This window comes from Pseudophryne corroboree, chromosome 5 (genome assembly GCF_028390025.1).
Source record: "Pseudophryne corroboree isolate aPseCor3 chromosome 5, aPseCor3.hap2, whole genome shotgun sequence".
Classification (NCBI taxonomy): Eukaryota; Metazoa; Chordata; class Amphibia; order Anura; family Myobatrachidae; genus Pseudophryne; species Pseudophryne corroboree.
This window is the reverse complement of record NC_086448.1, coordinates 542284101-542299690: the sequence shown is the minus strand read 5'-3', so window position 1 is coordinate 542299690 and position 15590 is coordinate 542284101. Positions and strand designations below refer to the sequence as shown.

The window sequence follows — 15590 nt, the reverse complement described above, 5'->3', positions numbered from 1 at the left end:
ACCAATGCCGTCGGGGCCACGCTGGAGCAACTAGAAGTAGTATTCCTCCTTCTTGCTTGAACTTCCGTAGTACCCTGGGCAGGAGTGACACTGGAGGGAACGCATAGGGCAGCCGAAAGTTCCATGGAATTTCCAGTGTGTCCACGAATGCTGCTTGAGGATCCCTTGTCCTTGATCCGAAGACCGGAACTTTGTGATTGTGTGTCGAGACGCCATCAGGTCTACATCTGGTAGGCCCCACTTGTCCACTAGGAGTTGAAAGACTTCCGGATGAAGACTCCACTCTCAGGCACGTACGCACTGGCGACTGAGGAAGTCCGCTTCCCAGTTGAGGACCCCCGGAATGAACACTGCCGATATTGCTGGCAGATGGCATTCCGCCCAATAAAGGATTTTTGATACTTCCACCATTGCATTGCGGCTTCGAGTGCCGCCTTGATGATTTATGTAAGCCACCATGGTGGCGTTGTCTGATTGTACTTGAACAGGCCTGTTCTGTATCAGAAGCAGGGCAAGAGTCAGAGCATTGAACACTGCCCGCAATTCCAGAATGTTTATCGGGAGGAGAGATTCCTCCCTGGTCCACCGACCCTGGAGAGAGAGTTGCTCCAGCACCGCGACCCAACCCCTCACACTGGCGTCCGTAGTCAGGAGGACCCAGTTGGGAATCGAGAAGGGACGGCCTCTACTCAACTGTTGGTCCTGTAGCCACCAGCTCAGTGACAAACGAACCTCCGGAGTCAAGGAGATCATTTGAGACCTGATCAGATGCGACAGGCCATCCCACTTGGAAAGGATTAACCTTTGTAGAGGGCGGGAATCAAACTCTACCATGTTGAACGCCGACACCATGAGGCCTAGTACTTGCATCGCTGAATGTATCGACACTCTTGGGCAAGAGAGGAAGCATTGTATCCTGTCCTGAAGTTTCAGGACTTTCTCTGGAGACAGAAACAGTCTTTGGCGGTGTGTGTCCAGCAGTGCCCCCAGGTGCACCATGCTCAGAGCAGGGACCAGAGAGGACTTCTTCCAGTTGATGAGCCACCTGTGGGCTTGTAGGAAGTTTACCATCAGTTGCAGATGACTGAAAAGGACATCTTGGGAGTTCACCAGGATCAGCAAGTCATCCAGGTATGGCAGGATCCTGAGTCCCTGACGACGCAGATGAGCCATAACAGCAGAGCCTGGAATTGGTAAGGAAGGTTGCCAATAGCAAACCGCAGATATTGCTGATGCGATATGGCAATAGGTATATGCAGATAGGCATCTTGTTAATCCAGGGATACCATATAATATCCTTGTTCCATGGCCAGTACAATGGAGCGCAGTGTTTCCATACGGAACTTGGACACGCTCACAAATTTGTTCAGTGATTTGAGGATGAGTATAGGCCGGAAAGACCCATTCGTATTCGGGACTAGAAACAGGGTCGAGTAGTATCCTCCGCCTCTCTGGGACAGGGGGACCAGCACCACCACTCCTGTATCCAGGAGGGAACGCTAAACCAGGTGTAGAGCTTCCGCCTTCAACAGGTCCGAAGGGACAACCATCGGTCGAAACTGGCGAGGGGGACGTCTCTTGAAAGAGACTGCATTCCCATGAGAGACAACTTCTCGCACCCATGCGTCTGAAGTGGTCTTTAACCAGACCTGGGTGAATTGCAGAAGTCGGCCTCCCACCCTGGGATCCCCGCCCCGACGTGCAGCAGGCTTGTCTTGTTTGGAAGCAGGCTGACGGGCAGCCCAGGATTGTTTCGCTTTGGGCTTAGTGGTTTTGGAAGCTCGAGCTTGTCTCAGGTATGCCTGACCTTTTGCTTTCCCTTGCGGTCGAAGGGAACGAAAAGTGGTACTCTTTGCCTTCTGTATAGAAGGATTAGTACTTGGGAGAAACGCAGTCTTAGCAGCCGCTAAGTCAGTCACAATCTTATTCAGATCCTCCCCAAACAAGATGTCTCCCTTAAAAGAGAGTACCTCCAAGGTCTTTTTGGAGTCCAGATCCACCTTCCATGACCTCAACCACAGAATTCGGCAAGCCAGGATGGATGTAGTCGACACCTTGGCCGCTATTACACCTGCCTCAGAGGATGCCTCCTGAATGTAATGGGAGGCGGTGGCAATATGAGACAGATATTGTCCGGCAGTGTCAGATATATTTTGAGGCAGCTCTTCCTCTAGTGCCTGAACCCATGCTTCAATTCCTTTTGCGGCCCAGGAGGCTGCTATAGTGTGTCTATGTACAGCACCGGTAAGGGAGTAAATAGACTTCAGGCATCCATCGACATGCTTATCTGTCGGTTCTTTCAGTGAGGTGACAGTGGTGACAGGCAGAGTAGATGACACCACAAGACGGGTGACACGGGAATCCACCGGCGGTGGATTTTCCCACTTGTTACACAACTCAGTGGAGAGAGGATAACGAGCTAGTATCTTTTTAGACAGGGATAATTTCTTTCCTGGAGAAGACCAGGGTTCCTGACGTATGTCTACCAAATGGTCAGAATGTGGTAAGACTACTTTAGTTACCTTCTGCCGTTTAAGTTTATCAAGCTTCTTAGATGCAGTAGTGGGATCTACATCCTCATCGATTTGTAGAAACAGATTAATAGCCTCCACCAGGTCAGGGACATCAACTTACATTGTAGTTTCCTCGTCAGAAGTGACTGTATCAGTGTCTGACGGATCAGTATACTCCCCATCCTCATCAGAAGTATCATCTGAGATATTAGTGGATTGTGAGGAGGCGGAGGCCCACTTAGATGGCCCCTTGACTGCAGAGGGACGTGAGGTAGGTTTTTGTCTAAACAAAGATTAATTCAATTGTTGTATCTGGGTAGACAGAGTATCCACCCAGGGTGGATTAACCATAGGGACAATAGGTGGCTGCAATGGCACAGGAGATCCCATAGGGGGCGTTTGGAGTGTCACAAGCGTAATAAGCATATTGGAGAATGCTGCCCAAGGTGGCTACTGATTGGCTACAGGAGCAGTGGGCCGACTGGGAGGCATATTGCACATATTACACAGACCATCATTCAAAGCTTCCCCCTCAGGCAAATCCCTGGCGCATGCGCTGCATGATGCAGGAGTGTCCACGGATTTCCCGCCCTTTGGGTTAGACATTTCTTTCAGTGAATGTAACCGCAGAGTGTATGAGTACGATACAGCCAGAGTACAGAGTACAACACCTAGGAATAAATCCCCTAGTATGTGACAGCGTACACAGTACACAACACCAGCATCTAAATCCGGTATTATGTGACTGAGTACACAGTAGAATACACTTAACAGTAAATACTGTGCAGCACTATATATGAGACCCTGACGCACCTAGTCCCAGGGTACAGAATACAGCTGGGATACACTGAAAGTGAAAATCACACAGCAGATACAGGCACAGTCTACCCTGCTGCAGAAAATCTGATTTTTAACTCTTGTTTTATGTACTGTATGGTTATAGCTCGTCACCAAAGCACCATGAGAACCAGGCTTCTAGTACAGCATAGCTGCTATTACTGCTTGAATGTGCGTTGCTTAGTACCGTGGCAGCTGCTGGGCATTGTAGTCTAGCTTTATGATTTGCGCTCTGTAAATAGTGTAAAACGTATATCTGTTTTAAACTACAATTCCCAACAGCCTGCCGAACTTCTGTGTGTCATTCCCAGGAATGGCGGAGCATGAGAGGTTCCGTCCTAGGAAGGAAGCTGGGAGCAATAAAAGGTGAAAAGGAGCCTGGTACAAGGAGGTAAAATTTGAGCAGTGTGTGCAGTCCTTGCAAGGGCAGCAAGGCCCTCTAGACCTTGTTGGATGATGCCCTATTGTTGCTGGTTGCAAAGGGGCCCCATAATAGGTAAAGATTGAGGGTCCTAAAAATGTAGATCCACCACTGGCTGTATATGTAAATTTTGATACCCCACCAAATCTATTGCTAGTAACCTTTAGTTTGTTGCAATATAGTATAACAATAAGAAAAATTAACCGTTCAATTACTAGTTGTTATATGTAAACTATCAATTATTCCATAGGGAATAAAATCTGTCCATTTCTTATCTATAGATCCTTAGTAGCCTTCATTCCTGTGGTGGCAATGTGGGAATAACTACATATAGTACCTTTATTACTAACAAAAGGGAAGACTGCTCTGCGCTCCAGGTTACTAGCCAACGACCCTTATTCTAATACAACACCAGGGAGCTGCCATTTTGGCATGTATAATTAAGAGTAGTCTCATTTATATTCTACACTTTAACCAACTGCCAGGCTTCCATTTTGGAATACATGAAATCATTGTAAGCCGTTTTAGATCTTTCATCTTTGTTGACAACCGTGCATTTTCCAGTGTAAAGCTGTCATAAAGACAAAGGAAGCATAATAAATGTATTCTATTGGAGCAGTTAATTATGTGGACTGAACCACTACGCTGAATAGTTGCACTGTCAAGACACAATCTCAGCAACAGATTATCTTTGATCTTTTCAAAGGCTTATAAATTGATGGAATTTGTGAAGGCCATTTAGTAAAATAGTAAATAGATAACATGTTAACAGATAATCCACCAGGAAAAACACACAAGACTACAATATCTTCAGAAATCCTTTATTTTACTAAATATAAAAAGACAAGATAATGTCTACCACACTATACAGGATAACACTCCATTGTTGAATGTGGAAACAAAATCCATATTTTACAAAGTGAAAAAATAAATACCTCTTGGAATCTGAGGCTATACATCAACGTGCCATATAAAAGTAGATCCATTTTCTAATTCATTTTGACAAAATGTCTGTGCAAAGAAACAAAAAATGCATAAAGAACAGATTACTGCTACATTAAGGCAATAAGAAAGGTATATAAAGAACTTTCCATAAAGTGACAGTGTAAAAATTTCCCCAGCTTTTGATTTGCTGGTATTGCACCATTATGGCCACCTACAATTTACTGTAGCGGAGTACAGATACGTCCGACACGCACTGTGGCAAGAGTCCGGCTCATTAGAAAGGAGTATCTTACAATTTCAAAAGTGAACTTCAGTGAAGACAATACCAGACACATAGTGAACTTCTTGCAGGACCATAATGCCCAAAGATCAACAAAGACAGAAGATTATGGCGAACATGGTTTAGAACAATAAAATACACATTGAAAACATAGAAACATATAGCACTAGTGTATAAACGGGTGTAGTGTGGTATGCCGACAGCCGGGCTCCCGGCGACCAGCATACCGGCGCCGGGAGCCCGACCGCCGGCATACCGACAGCGTGGCGAGCGCAAATGAGCCCCTTGCGGGCACGGTGGAGCGCGCCACGCTATTTTATTCTCCCTCTAGGAGGATCGTGGACCCCCACGAGGGAGAAAAAAAAAAAAGTGTCGGTATGCGGGCTGTCGGGATTCCGGCGCCGGTATACTGTGTGCCGGGATCCCGACAGTCGGCATACTGAAGACCACCCGTATAAAACATATGAAGTCGGTAAGAATGCAATAAGACTGGAGGACAAATACTGATTAAACAGAATGGTTTTATCATCGCATTCTAGAGGTGTGGCTAATGTCTAATCTATAGCGTATCGGGGCCAGCAACCAACATTATGTCCTTTGACCTATGCTATACTTATGGTATATATCTCCCTTTTTAAAAATAAAAAAATAAAAAATAAATAAATCTAAAAACAAACTAAGAATCATTGTCAAGCTATAACTACAGCTATAGGAGCATCTAATACTGTTTAAATGAGATAACATAAGAATTTAAGAATCAAATAAAAATAAAGGATTAAAACAATTAAAACCAAAAAGAAACGTCCCTAAAATGTCACTTTACCCTAAAACCCAACAATTTCTAAGAACTGAAGTGTTACTAGATTGTGTTTAAACTTGAGCCACACAATTGTTAGTAACTCATTTTGGCTTATCATTTCTTCCTAAACCGAGAACCAACTTTACTAAAAGGAGGAAAACATGACATTTCAAAAAAGATATTGTACACAAAAATAAAAAACTGGCATGTATGTATGTCTAGCTGTAGCCACATGTACAATATAAAATGCTCACAATGCCAGTAATATTTGCACATATCTATACCGATCACCCAAGTAGTAACCGGACATTGCACTGGTTTCTAGTCATTTGATAGGCTGCTATACTGTCTCAGGCCATAACAATTTATGCCTCCTGTGTGTATACAGTACACCTAAAAAAGGTAAAACCCACCCATTTAAAAGCAAACAGGCTATATGACAAAGAGAAGCTTTACCATGAAAGCCTCTCTAGACTTAGTACAAGTGGAACAGATCTGTGCTATATTTAGCTTGAAAAAAAAAATATATATATATAGTTTTTCATACTGTTCTTTTTCAATGAACAAAACTTCACAAGGCAAACTGAAGTGAAAGAACACATCTCATTTAGAATGAGTCTTCTTGCAGACAGATGCATTTTATCCTCTTCAATACTCTTTAGTTGTAGCAGGTTCAATGGTTGTAGCACTTTGTAATGTAGTTTGTGGCAATGTACACAGGTACAGTTTCATATAAAGTGTCTAAGGCTTCATCTGTTTCCACCCTCCTCTCAAATGACAGTCAGATTTAACAAGCTTGTGTGCGTTGGTAAATAAACGTGCTGAACATGATCCACCAAAGCCCTGCATACTGGACATGACTGTGAATAAAAAGAAAGAATCTTATTAGTAGCACGCACTTCCTACAGTACAGCTTAGGGGCACAACGCATTCTGCAAAAGCATACTACTAGAAATTCTTTCATGTGTTTGAACATGAATTTGTAGCTTTGCACATCAATTCATTCATTATGAAGACACAGTATAGCAAGAATCAACCAATTTTGTGTTCTATCTAATACAAAATAGCATTTCCACAGAGAGTGAAACATTTAAAGTAGTATTACTTTTCATGTTCTATTTGAATTTTACGACAAGTGATCAAATATTCCAGTCACTTAGACATGGATGTATAGATTGCTGTTATACACACTGGAATTTTTCATTTTGTATTGCAAGTATAGAACACATACATTTTTATAGATAACTCCCAAAATAAGTCCCGCCCGCCCAAACTGTGCAGTATACAGCCAGAAAGTCCAATTTTTCGACAAATCTCAGTACAGTTATACCAAAAACATATATGTGTGTGTGTGTGTGTGTGTGTGTAGGGCCGGATCTACACTTTGTGGCGCCCAGTGCAAAAATTTCCACTGCCCCCCCCCCCCCCCCCAGCAAAAAAGTAGTGCGCGCGCGTCAAAAATAGGGGCGTGGCTTCATAGGTGAGGGGCGTGGCCACAGTTATGCCCCAAGTAGTTGTGGCCCCCAGTAGCTGTGCCCTCTGTTGCTGTGCCCCCAATAGTTGTGCCCTCTGCTGCTGTGTCCCCTGTCGCTGTGTCCCCAATAGTTGTGCCCTCTGCTGCTGAGCCCTCTGCTGCTGTGCCCCCAATAGTTGTGCCCTCTGCTGCTGTGCCTCCTGTTGATGTGCCCTCTGCTGCTGTGCCTCCTGTTGACGTGCCCCCTGTTGTGCCCTCTGCTGCTGTGCCCCCAGTCAAACACACACAAAAAGAAAAAAAATAATACTTACCACTGCCCCGCTCCCGACCGCTGCTGCTGCTCCGTCTGGCCGCCGGCTCTTCTCTATGGGAGAGATGTCATGACGTCTCTCCCATAGCAGCGCCGCACTGACACTAGAGGTCAATACTGACCTCTAGTGTCTGTCGCTGAAGCCGGCTGCAGCGGACACCCGCACGGCCCACGGCGTCTGCTGCAGCCGGGGGAGCGGGGTGCGGGCAGGCGGCAGTGCCTGCGGCCGCGCCCCCAGGCCGCAGCGCCCCGGGCGCAGGCACTGCTTGCCCGCACCAAGAACCGCTCGTGTGTGTGTGTAATACATATGAAAAAAAAAAAAAAAAAGTGTACACACGTCTGACAAGACATTATGTTCAAGCCAAAAGCATGGACTGAACTTTATAATCGTATAAAATATGAAATGGAACACGCAACATAAAATAAAAACGATGTACATGAAACAGAAATGCGTTCTGTCTCATTTGTTAGAATGATTTTTACTTTCACATTTGATTACATGCAATGAACTTGCATTAGAAGTGCATCATTATAAAGCCAGTGTGTACTTGTCTTAAACAACAGTATTTTTAATTAGCAGTATGTGATAGGGATATTACCAAACTGAAATTATAGACCATGCCCAAGTTAAATAGGCTACCAATGGGCTTAATCTTTCAATAAGAACACTTTAAATCACACTTCCTAGAGGAAAAAATGCAACAATTTAATACTTGATCCTTTCTTACATTTTCATTCTAATAATGGCTTTAAAAAAAAAATAAATTAAAAAAAATAGATTTTACTGACCGGTAAATCTATTTCTCGTAGTCCGTAGTGGATGCTGGGGACTCCGTAAGGACCATGGGGAATATACGGGCTCCGCAGGAGACATGGGCACTTTAAGAAAGAATTTAGATTCTGGTGTGCTCTGGCTCCTCCCTCTATGTCCCTCCTCCAGACCTCAGTTAGAGAAACTGTGCCCGGAAGAGCTGACAGTACAAGGAAAGGATTTTGGAAATCCAGGGCAAGACTCATACCAGCCACACCAATCACACCGTATAACTTGTGATAAACTTACCCAGTCAACAGTATGAACAACAACAGAGCATCAGTTCAACCCTGATGCAACAATAACATAGCCCTTATTGCAGCAATAACTATATACAAGTATTGCAGAAGAAGTCCGCACTTGGGACGGGCGCCCAGCATCCACTACGGACTACGAGAAATAGATTTACCGGTAAGTAAAATCTTATTTTCTCTAACGTCCTAGTGGATGCTGGGGACTCCGTAAGGACCATGGGGATTATAGAAAAGCTCCCAAACGGGCGGGAGAGTGCGGATGACTCTGCAGCACCGAATCAGCAAACACAAGGTCCTCCTCAGCCAGGGTATCAAACTTGTAGAACTTTGCAAAAGTGTTTGAACCTGACCAAGTAGCTGCTCGGCAAAGCTGTAATGCCGAGACCCCTCGGGCAGCCGCCCAAGAAGAGCCCACCTTCCTAGTGGAATGGGCCTTAACTGATTTTGGCAGCGGCAATCCAGCCGCAGAATGAGCCCGCTGAATTGTATTACAATAGTTTGCTTTGAAGCAGGAGCACCAAGCTTGTTGGAAGCATACAGGATAAACAAAGATTCTGTTTTCCTGACCCTAGCCGTTCTGGCTACATAAACCTTCAAAGCCCTGACCACATCAAGTAACTCGGAATCCTCCAAGTCAGTAGTAGCTACAGGCACCACAATAGGTTGGTTTATATGAAAGGATGAAACCACTTTTGGCAGAAATTGAGGACAGGTCCGCAATTCTGCTCTATCCGCATGGAAAACCAGATAGGGGCTTTTATGTGACAAAGCCGCTAATTCTGACACACGCCTAGCCTAAGCCAATGCTAGTAGCATGACCACCTTCCACGTGAGATATTTCAATTCCATCGTTTTGAGTGGTTCAAACCAGTGGGATTTCAGGAAACTCAACACCACGTTAAGATCCCAAGGTGCCACCGGGGGCACAAAAGGGGGCTGAATACGCAGCACTCTCTTCACAACGTCTGAACTTCAGGTAGAGAAGCCAGCTCTTTTTTAAAGAAAATGGATAGGGCCGAAATCTGGACCTTAATGGAACCCAATTTTAGGCCCAAAGTCATTCCTGACTGTAGGAAGTGAAGGAAACGGCCCAGCTGGAATTCCTCCGTAGGGGCATTCCTGGCCTCACACCAAGCAACATATTTTCACCATATACGGTGATAATGTTGAGCTGTCACGTCCTTCCTAGCCTTTATCAGCGTAGGAATGACCTCATCTGGAATGCCTTTTTCCACTAGGATCCGGCGTACAACCGCCATGCCGTCAAACGCAGCCACGGTAAGTCTTGGAACAGACAGGGCCCTTGTTGCAACAAGTCCTGTCTTAGAGAAAGAGGCCACGGGTCCTCTGTGAGCATTTCTTGCAGATCTGGATACCAAGTCCTTCTTGGCCAATCCGGAACAATGAGTATTGTTCTCACTCCTCTTTTTCTTATGGGTATGAGAGGAAGAGGAGAAAATACATAGACCGACTGGAACACCCACGGTGTCACCAGTGTGTCCACAGGTATCGCCTGAGGGTCTCATGACCTGGCGCAATACCTCTGTAGCTTTTTGTTGAGGCGGGATGCCATCATGTCCACCTGTGGCAGTTCCCACCGACTTGCAATCTGCGTGAAGACTTCTTGATGAAGTCCCCACTCTCCCGGGTGGAGGTCGTGCCTGCTGAGGAAGTCTGCTTCCCAGTTGTCCACTCCGGGATGAACACTGCTGACAGTGCGCTTACGTGATTCTCCGCCCAGCGAAGAATTCTGGTGGCTTCTGACTGAATCAGAACCGGTTGGTCGCGAAGCAGGGTCTCCGCTTGACGTAGGGCGTTGTATACGGTCCTTAGTTCCAGGATGTTGATGTGAAGGCAAGTCTCCTGACTTGACCACAGACCTTGGAAATTTCTTCCCTGTGTGACTGTTCCCCACCCTCGGAGGCTTGCATCCGTGGTCACCAGGACCCAGTCCTGAATGCCGAATCTGCGGCCCTCTGCAGCCACCACAGGAGAGACACCCTGGCCCTGGGGGATAGGGTGATTAACCGATGCATCTGAAGATGTGATCCGGACCACTTGTCCAGTAAGTCCCATTGAAAGGTCCTCGCATGGAACCTGCCGAAGGGAATGGCCTCGTATGATGCCACCATCCTTCCCAGGACTCGAGTGCAGTGATGCACTGACACCTGTTTTGGTTTTAATAGGTTCCTGACCAGTGTCATGAGCTCCTGAGCTCTCTCTATCTGGAGATAAACCCTTTTCTGGTCTGTGTCTAGAATCATGCCTAGGAAAGGCAGATGAGCCGTAGGAACCAACTGCGACTTTGGAATATTTAGAATCCAGCCGTGTTGCCGTTACACTCCCAGAGAAAGTGATACGCTGTTCAGCAACTGCTCTCTTGATCTCGCTTTTATGAGGAGATCGTCCCAGTATGGGATAATTGTGACACCTTGCTTCCGCAGGAGCACCATCATTTCCGCCATTACCTTGGTGAAGATTCTCGGGGCCGTGGAGAGACCAAACGGCAACGTCTGAAAATGGTAATGACAATCCTGTACCGCAAATCTGAGGTATGCCTGATGAGGTGGATAAATGGGGACATGAAGGTATGCATCCTTTATGTCCAGGGACACCATAAAATCTCCCCCTTTCAGGCTTGCGATGACCGCTCTTAGCGATTCCATCTTGAACTTGAACCTTTTCAGGTATATGTTCAGGGATTTTAAATTCAATATGGGTCTGACCGAACAGTCCGGTTTCGGGACTACAACATGGTCGAATAATAACCCCCTCATTGTTGAAGGAGGGGAACCTTGACCACCACCTGTTGAAGATACAATTTGTGAATTGCAGTTAACACTATTTCCCTCTCTGGGGGGAAGCCGGCAGGGCCGTCGGTGAGGGGGCATCTCCTCAAAGTCCAGCTTGTATCCCTGAGACACAATATCTATTGCCCAGGGATCCAACAGGGAGTGAACCCACTTGTGGCTGAAATTACGAAGACGTGCTCCCACCGGGCCTAGCTCCGCCTGTGGAGCCCCAGCGACATGCAGTGGATTTTGTAGAGGCCGGGGAGGACTTCTGTTCCTGGGAACTAGCTGTGTTGTGCAGCTTCTTTCCTCTGTCCCTGCCTCTGGCAAGAAAGGACGCACCTCGGACTTTCTTGTTTCTTTGTGATCGAAAGGCTGCATTTGATAATGTCGTGCTTTCCTAGGCTGTGCAGGAATATAAGGCAAAAGATCAGAATTACCAGCTATAGCTGTGGAGACCAGGTCCGAGATCCCTTCTCCACACAATCCTCAGCCCTCCATATGCCTCTTAAGTCGGCATCACCTGTCCATTGCATATTCTACAGGACACGGAAATCGACATAGCGTTGACTCTAGAACCCAGTAGACTAATGTCTCTTTGGGGATGTTTATATATATATATATATATATATATATATATATATATATCTTAAGACAGCATCTTTAATATATATATATATATATATATATATATATATATATATATATATATATATATATATAAACATACTAGGGTCTCAATCTCTGCTGATAAGGTACCTGTCCACGCTGCTACAGCGCTATAAACCCATGCCGACACAATCGCCGGTCTGAGTAGTGTACCAGAATGTGCACGCTATCTGCAGGATCCCTGAGGCTAGCTGTTAAGTCAGGGCTACCTTTTGGGCAAACGTGACACCCTAGGGGAAGATTCCCATCGTATCCTGGCCCTAGTAGGGGAAGGATACTCCCTGAGAATTCTTTGTGGGAAACTGCAGCCTCTTGTCTGGAGATTCCCGCTCTTTTTCATCATGAGATGAGGGAAATTTACCTCAGCTTTCTTCATCTTAAACATGTGTACCCTTGTGTCAGGGACAGATGAGTCATCGGTGATATGCAAATCATCTTTTATTACAATAATCATATATTGAATACTTTCCTGCCATTTTGGCTGTAACTTTGCATTATCGTAGTCGACATTGGAGTCAGACTCCGTGTCGATATCAGTGTCTATTATTTTGGATAGTGAGCATTGAGAGACTCTGAAGGTCTCTGCGACATAGGGACAGACATGGGTAGATTCCCTGTCTGTTCTCTAATATTTTGTGCAATAAATTCACCTTAGCACTTAATTACACATATCCAAACAGGTGTCGGCGTTGTCGACGGAGACACCCCTCACACACACATTTGCTCCATCTCCTCCTTAGGGGAGCCTATTACCTCAGACATGTCGACACACACGTACCGACACACCACACACTCAGGGAATGCTCATCTGAAGACAATTCCCCCACAAGGCCCTTTGGAGAGACAGAGAGAGAGTATGACAGCACACACCCCAGCGCTATTAACCCAGAAATAACACAGTAACTTAATGTTAACCCAGTAGCTGCTGTTTATATTGATTTTTGCGCCTAATTATGTGCCCCCCCTCTCTTTTTACCCTCTTCTACCGTGTATCTGCAGGGGAGAGGCTGGGGAGCTTCCTCTCAGCGGTGCTGTGGAGAAAAAACATGGCGCTGGTGAATGCTGAGGAAGAAGCCCCGCCCCCTCGACGGCGGGCTTCTGTCCCGCTTAAATATAAATTTTCTTGGCGGGGGCTCATACATATATACAGTGCCCAACTGTATATATGTGTACTTTTGCCAAAAGAGGTCCATATGCTGCCCAGGGCGCCCCCCCCTGCGCCCTGCACCCTTACAGTGACCAGAGTATGTGAGGTGTGTTTGGAGCAATGGCGCACAGCTGCAGTGCTGTGCGTTACCTCATGTGAAGAACGGAGTCTTCTGCCGCCGATTTCGAAGTCTTCTTGCTTCTCATACTCACCCGGCTTCTGTCTTCCGGCTCTGCGAGGGTGACGGCGGCTCGGCTCTGGGATCGGACGACGAGGGTGAGATCCTGTGTACGATCCCTCTGGAGCTAATGGTGTCCAGTAGCCTAAGAAGCAGGACCTAGCTTCAGAGAGTAGGGCTGCTTCTCTCCCCTCTGTCCCACGATGCAGGGAGTCTGTTGCCAGCAGAGCTCCCTGAAAATAAAAAACCTAACAAAATACTTTCTTACAGCAAGCTCAGGAGAGCTCACTGAACAGCACCCAGCTCGTCCGGGCACAGATTCAAACTGAGGTCTTGAGGAGGGACATAGAGGGAGGAGCCAGAGCACACCAGAATCTAAATTCTTTCTTAAAGTGCCCATGTCTCCTGCGGAGCCCGTCTATTCCCCATGGTCCTTACGGAGTCCCCAGTCGTTAGAGAAAAAGGGCAAAAGCTTTCCTGGTTCTAAGAACAGTACAGAGAGGTAAGCAAACAGCCACAGTATTTCCTATATACTTCCACCTTTCCAAAATAACCCAAGTATGAGATGGACTGGAGAACAGGATGTTCCAGCTCTACATCAAAGTTAATCATTAATCTGCTCCTTGAATTATACCTGTGAGATTGTTCAGGAACATGTAGATTTTCAGCCATTATCAGATTTCCCTTCTTAAAATATATTTGAACTTTCTATACAACTTATAGTATGAAATTGCCCGAAATGGCAAACTTGAATGTAACAAAATCAAATTATCCTTAAAAAGGTAGTGATTACCTGTAATTGGGTGGCGCATCCCTCACAGCACACCATATGCCCACACGGGCAGAAAGCAGAATTGATTTCTTTGTTACAGCACAACATGCACAGCATGGCTTCTTCCAGCTTCCTCAGCCTCTCCTGCAGTGCCCTTGTCTGCTGGCAGCCCAGGTTCTCACAGCTGTTACAGTTCAGAGTACTTTCAGACGTCTTGAGAGGGGAGCTCTGGCCACTGTGGTCACTCCTCAGATCCATAATGCCAGCGTTGTACAATGATCTCCTTGCATGATCGTATGCTTCCTTTGATGTCCTTCTAATATCGAACACATACTTTTTACCAACATTAATATCATCATTCAGGAATAGTGATGCTAGGTGCCCTTTGAGGTCTCGGCTGTACTGCATCATAACAGCACTGGTAACTGTATCACATCTTAAACAAAAAGAAACAAGAAAAGGAAATAATGCATAGAATTTCGTCACATTCCAGTTACTGGAGAATGCAAAAAAACCAAGAAACACACAGTGTTGCAATGCAGGTGGAATAGACTTAATGCACAAGAGAAATTTATATTTGGGAGGGGCGCATCCTAGCCAGAGCCGGATTAAGGGGGGGGATCCTGGGGATACGTACCCCGGGCCCCCCTTTCCAAAAGGGCCCCCTGCCACACCACAGATCGGATCTTTCTTCAATCCGATCTGCGGTGCTGCGCTCACGAGCCCCGGATCTGACTACAGCTCTAAGAAGAGTGCTCTAACAGGTGTAGTCAGGGCAGCTGAGCGACGGCTCAGCTGTCCAATTGCTGTCCGGCTCAGCAAGCCTGCGGCTCAGTCATTGGCGCGCCGCACGCTGAACTGAAGGAGGAGGGATTCTTATATATATATATATATATATATATACACACACACATATGTAAAAGATTTGCTATCGCTGTGATGAACAGGTGAGAGAAAACTTTTCAGCCAATATTGATAAATAGGCTCCTCGGATTGAAACCAATTATGTGCAGTTCTGCAGGGACCCTCATCGGCCAGCTCTGCAGGTACCAGCAGCAGGTATCATGCACTATCGTGCCTGCAACTTGCCATAGGCAGTGGTAAGCAAACTGTATCATATAGTTGTGGAACTATCAGTCCCAGCAGGGTGTATTGGGGGAACAGGCACATAACCTGCACACACATACACACAGCCTGGACACACAGCTACAAAAAACTAAAAAAACAAAAAAAAACTATATATATATATATATATATATATATATATATATATATATATATATATATATATATATATATATATATATTTTTTTTTAGCCCATGGGGGCCCCCTGCTCTTTAGTACCCCAGGCCTCCCGGGGCCTTAATCCGGCTCTGATCCTAGCAGG

At 45.9% G+C, this 15590-nt stretch overlaps 1 protein-coding gene across 1 annotated transcript in view; it reads right to left on the bottom strand.

Annotated features, from left to right (window-relative positions):
• Window positions 1-4578: 4578 nt before the first annotated feature.
• Window positions 4579-15590, bottom strand: part of MYLIP (myosin regulatory light chain interacting protein) — a 70014-nt gene continuing 59002 nt past the window's right edge. Inside the window, exons 6-7 of the mRNA XM_063923205.1 lie at window positions 14224-14638; window positions 4579-6655 (exon numbers count right to left, since the gene is read on the bottom strand). Of these exons, the coding sequence (XP_063779275.1) occupies window positions 6566-6655; window positions 14224-14638 (505 nt within the window). The 3' untranslated portion in view covers window positions 4579-6565. The remainder of the gene's footprint in view (window positions 6656-14223; window positions 14639-15590) is intronic.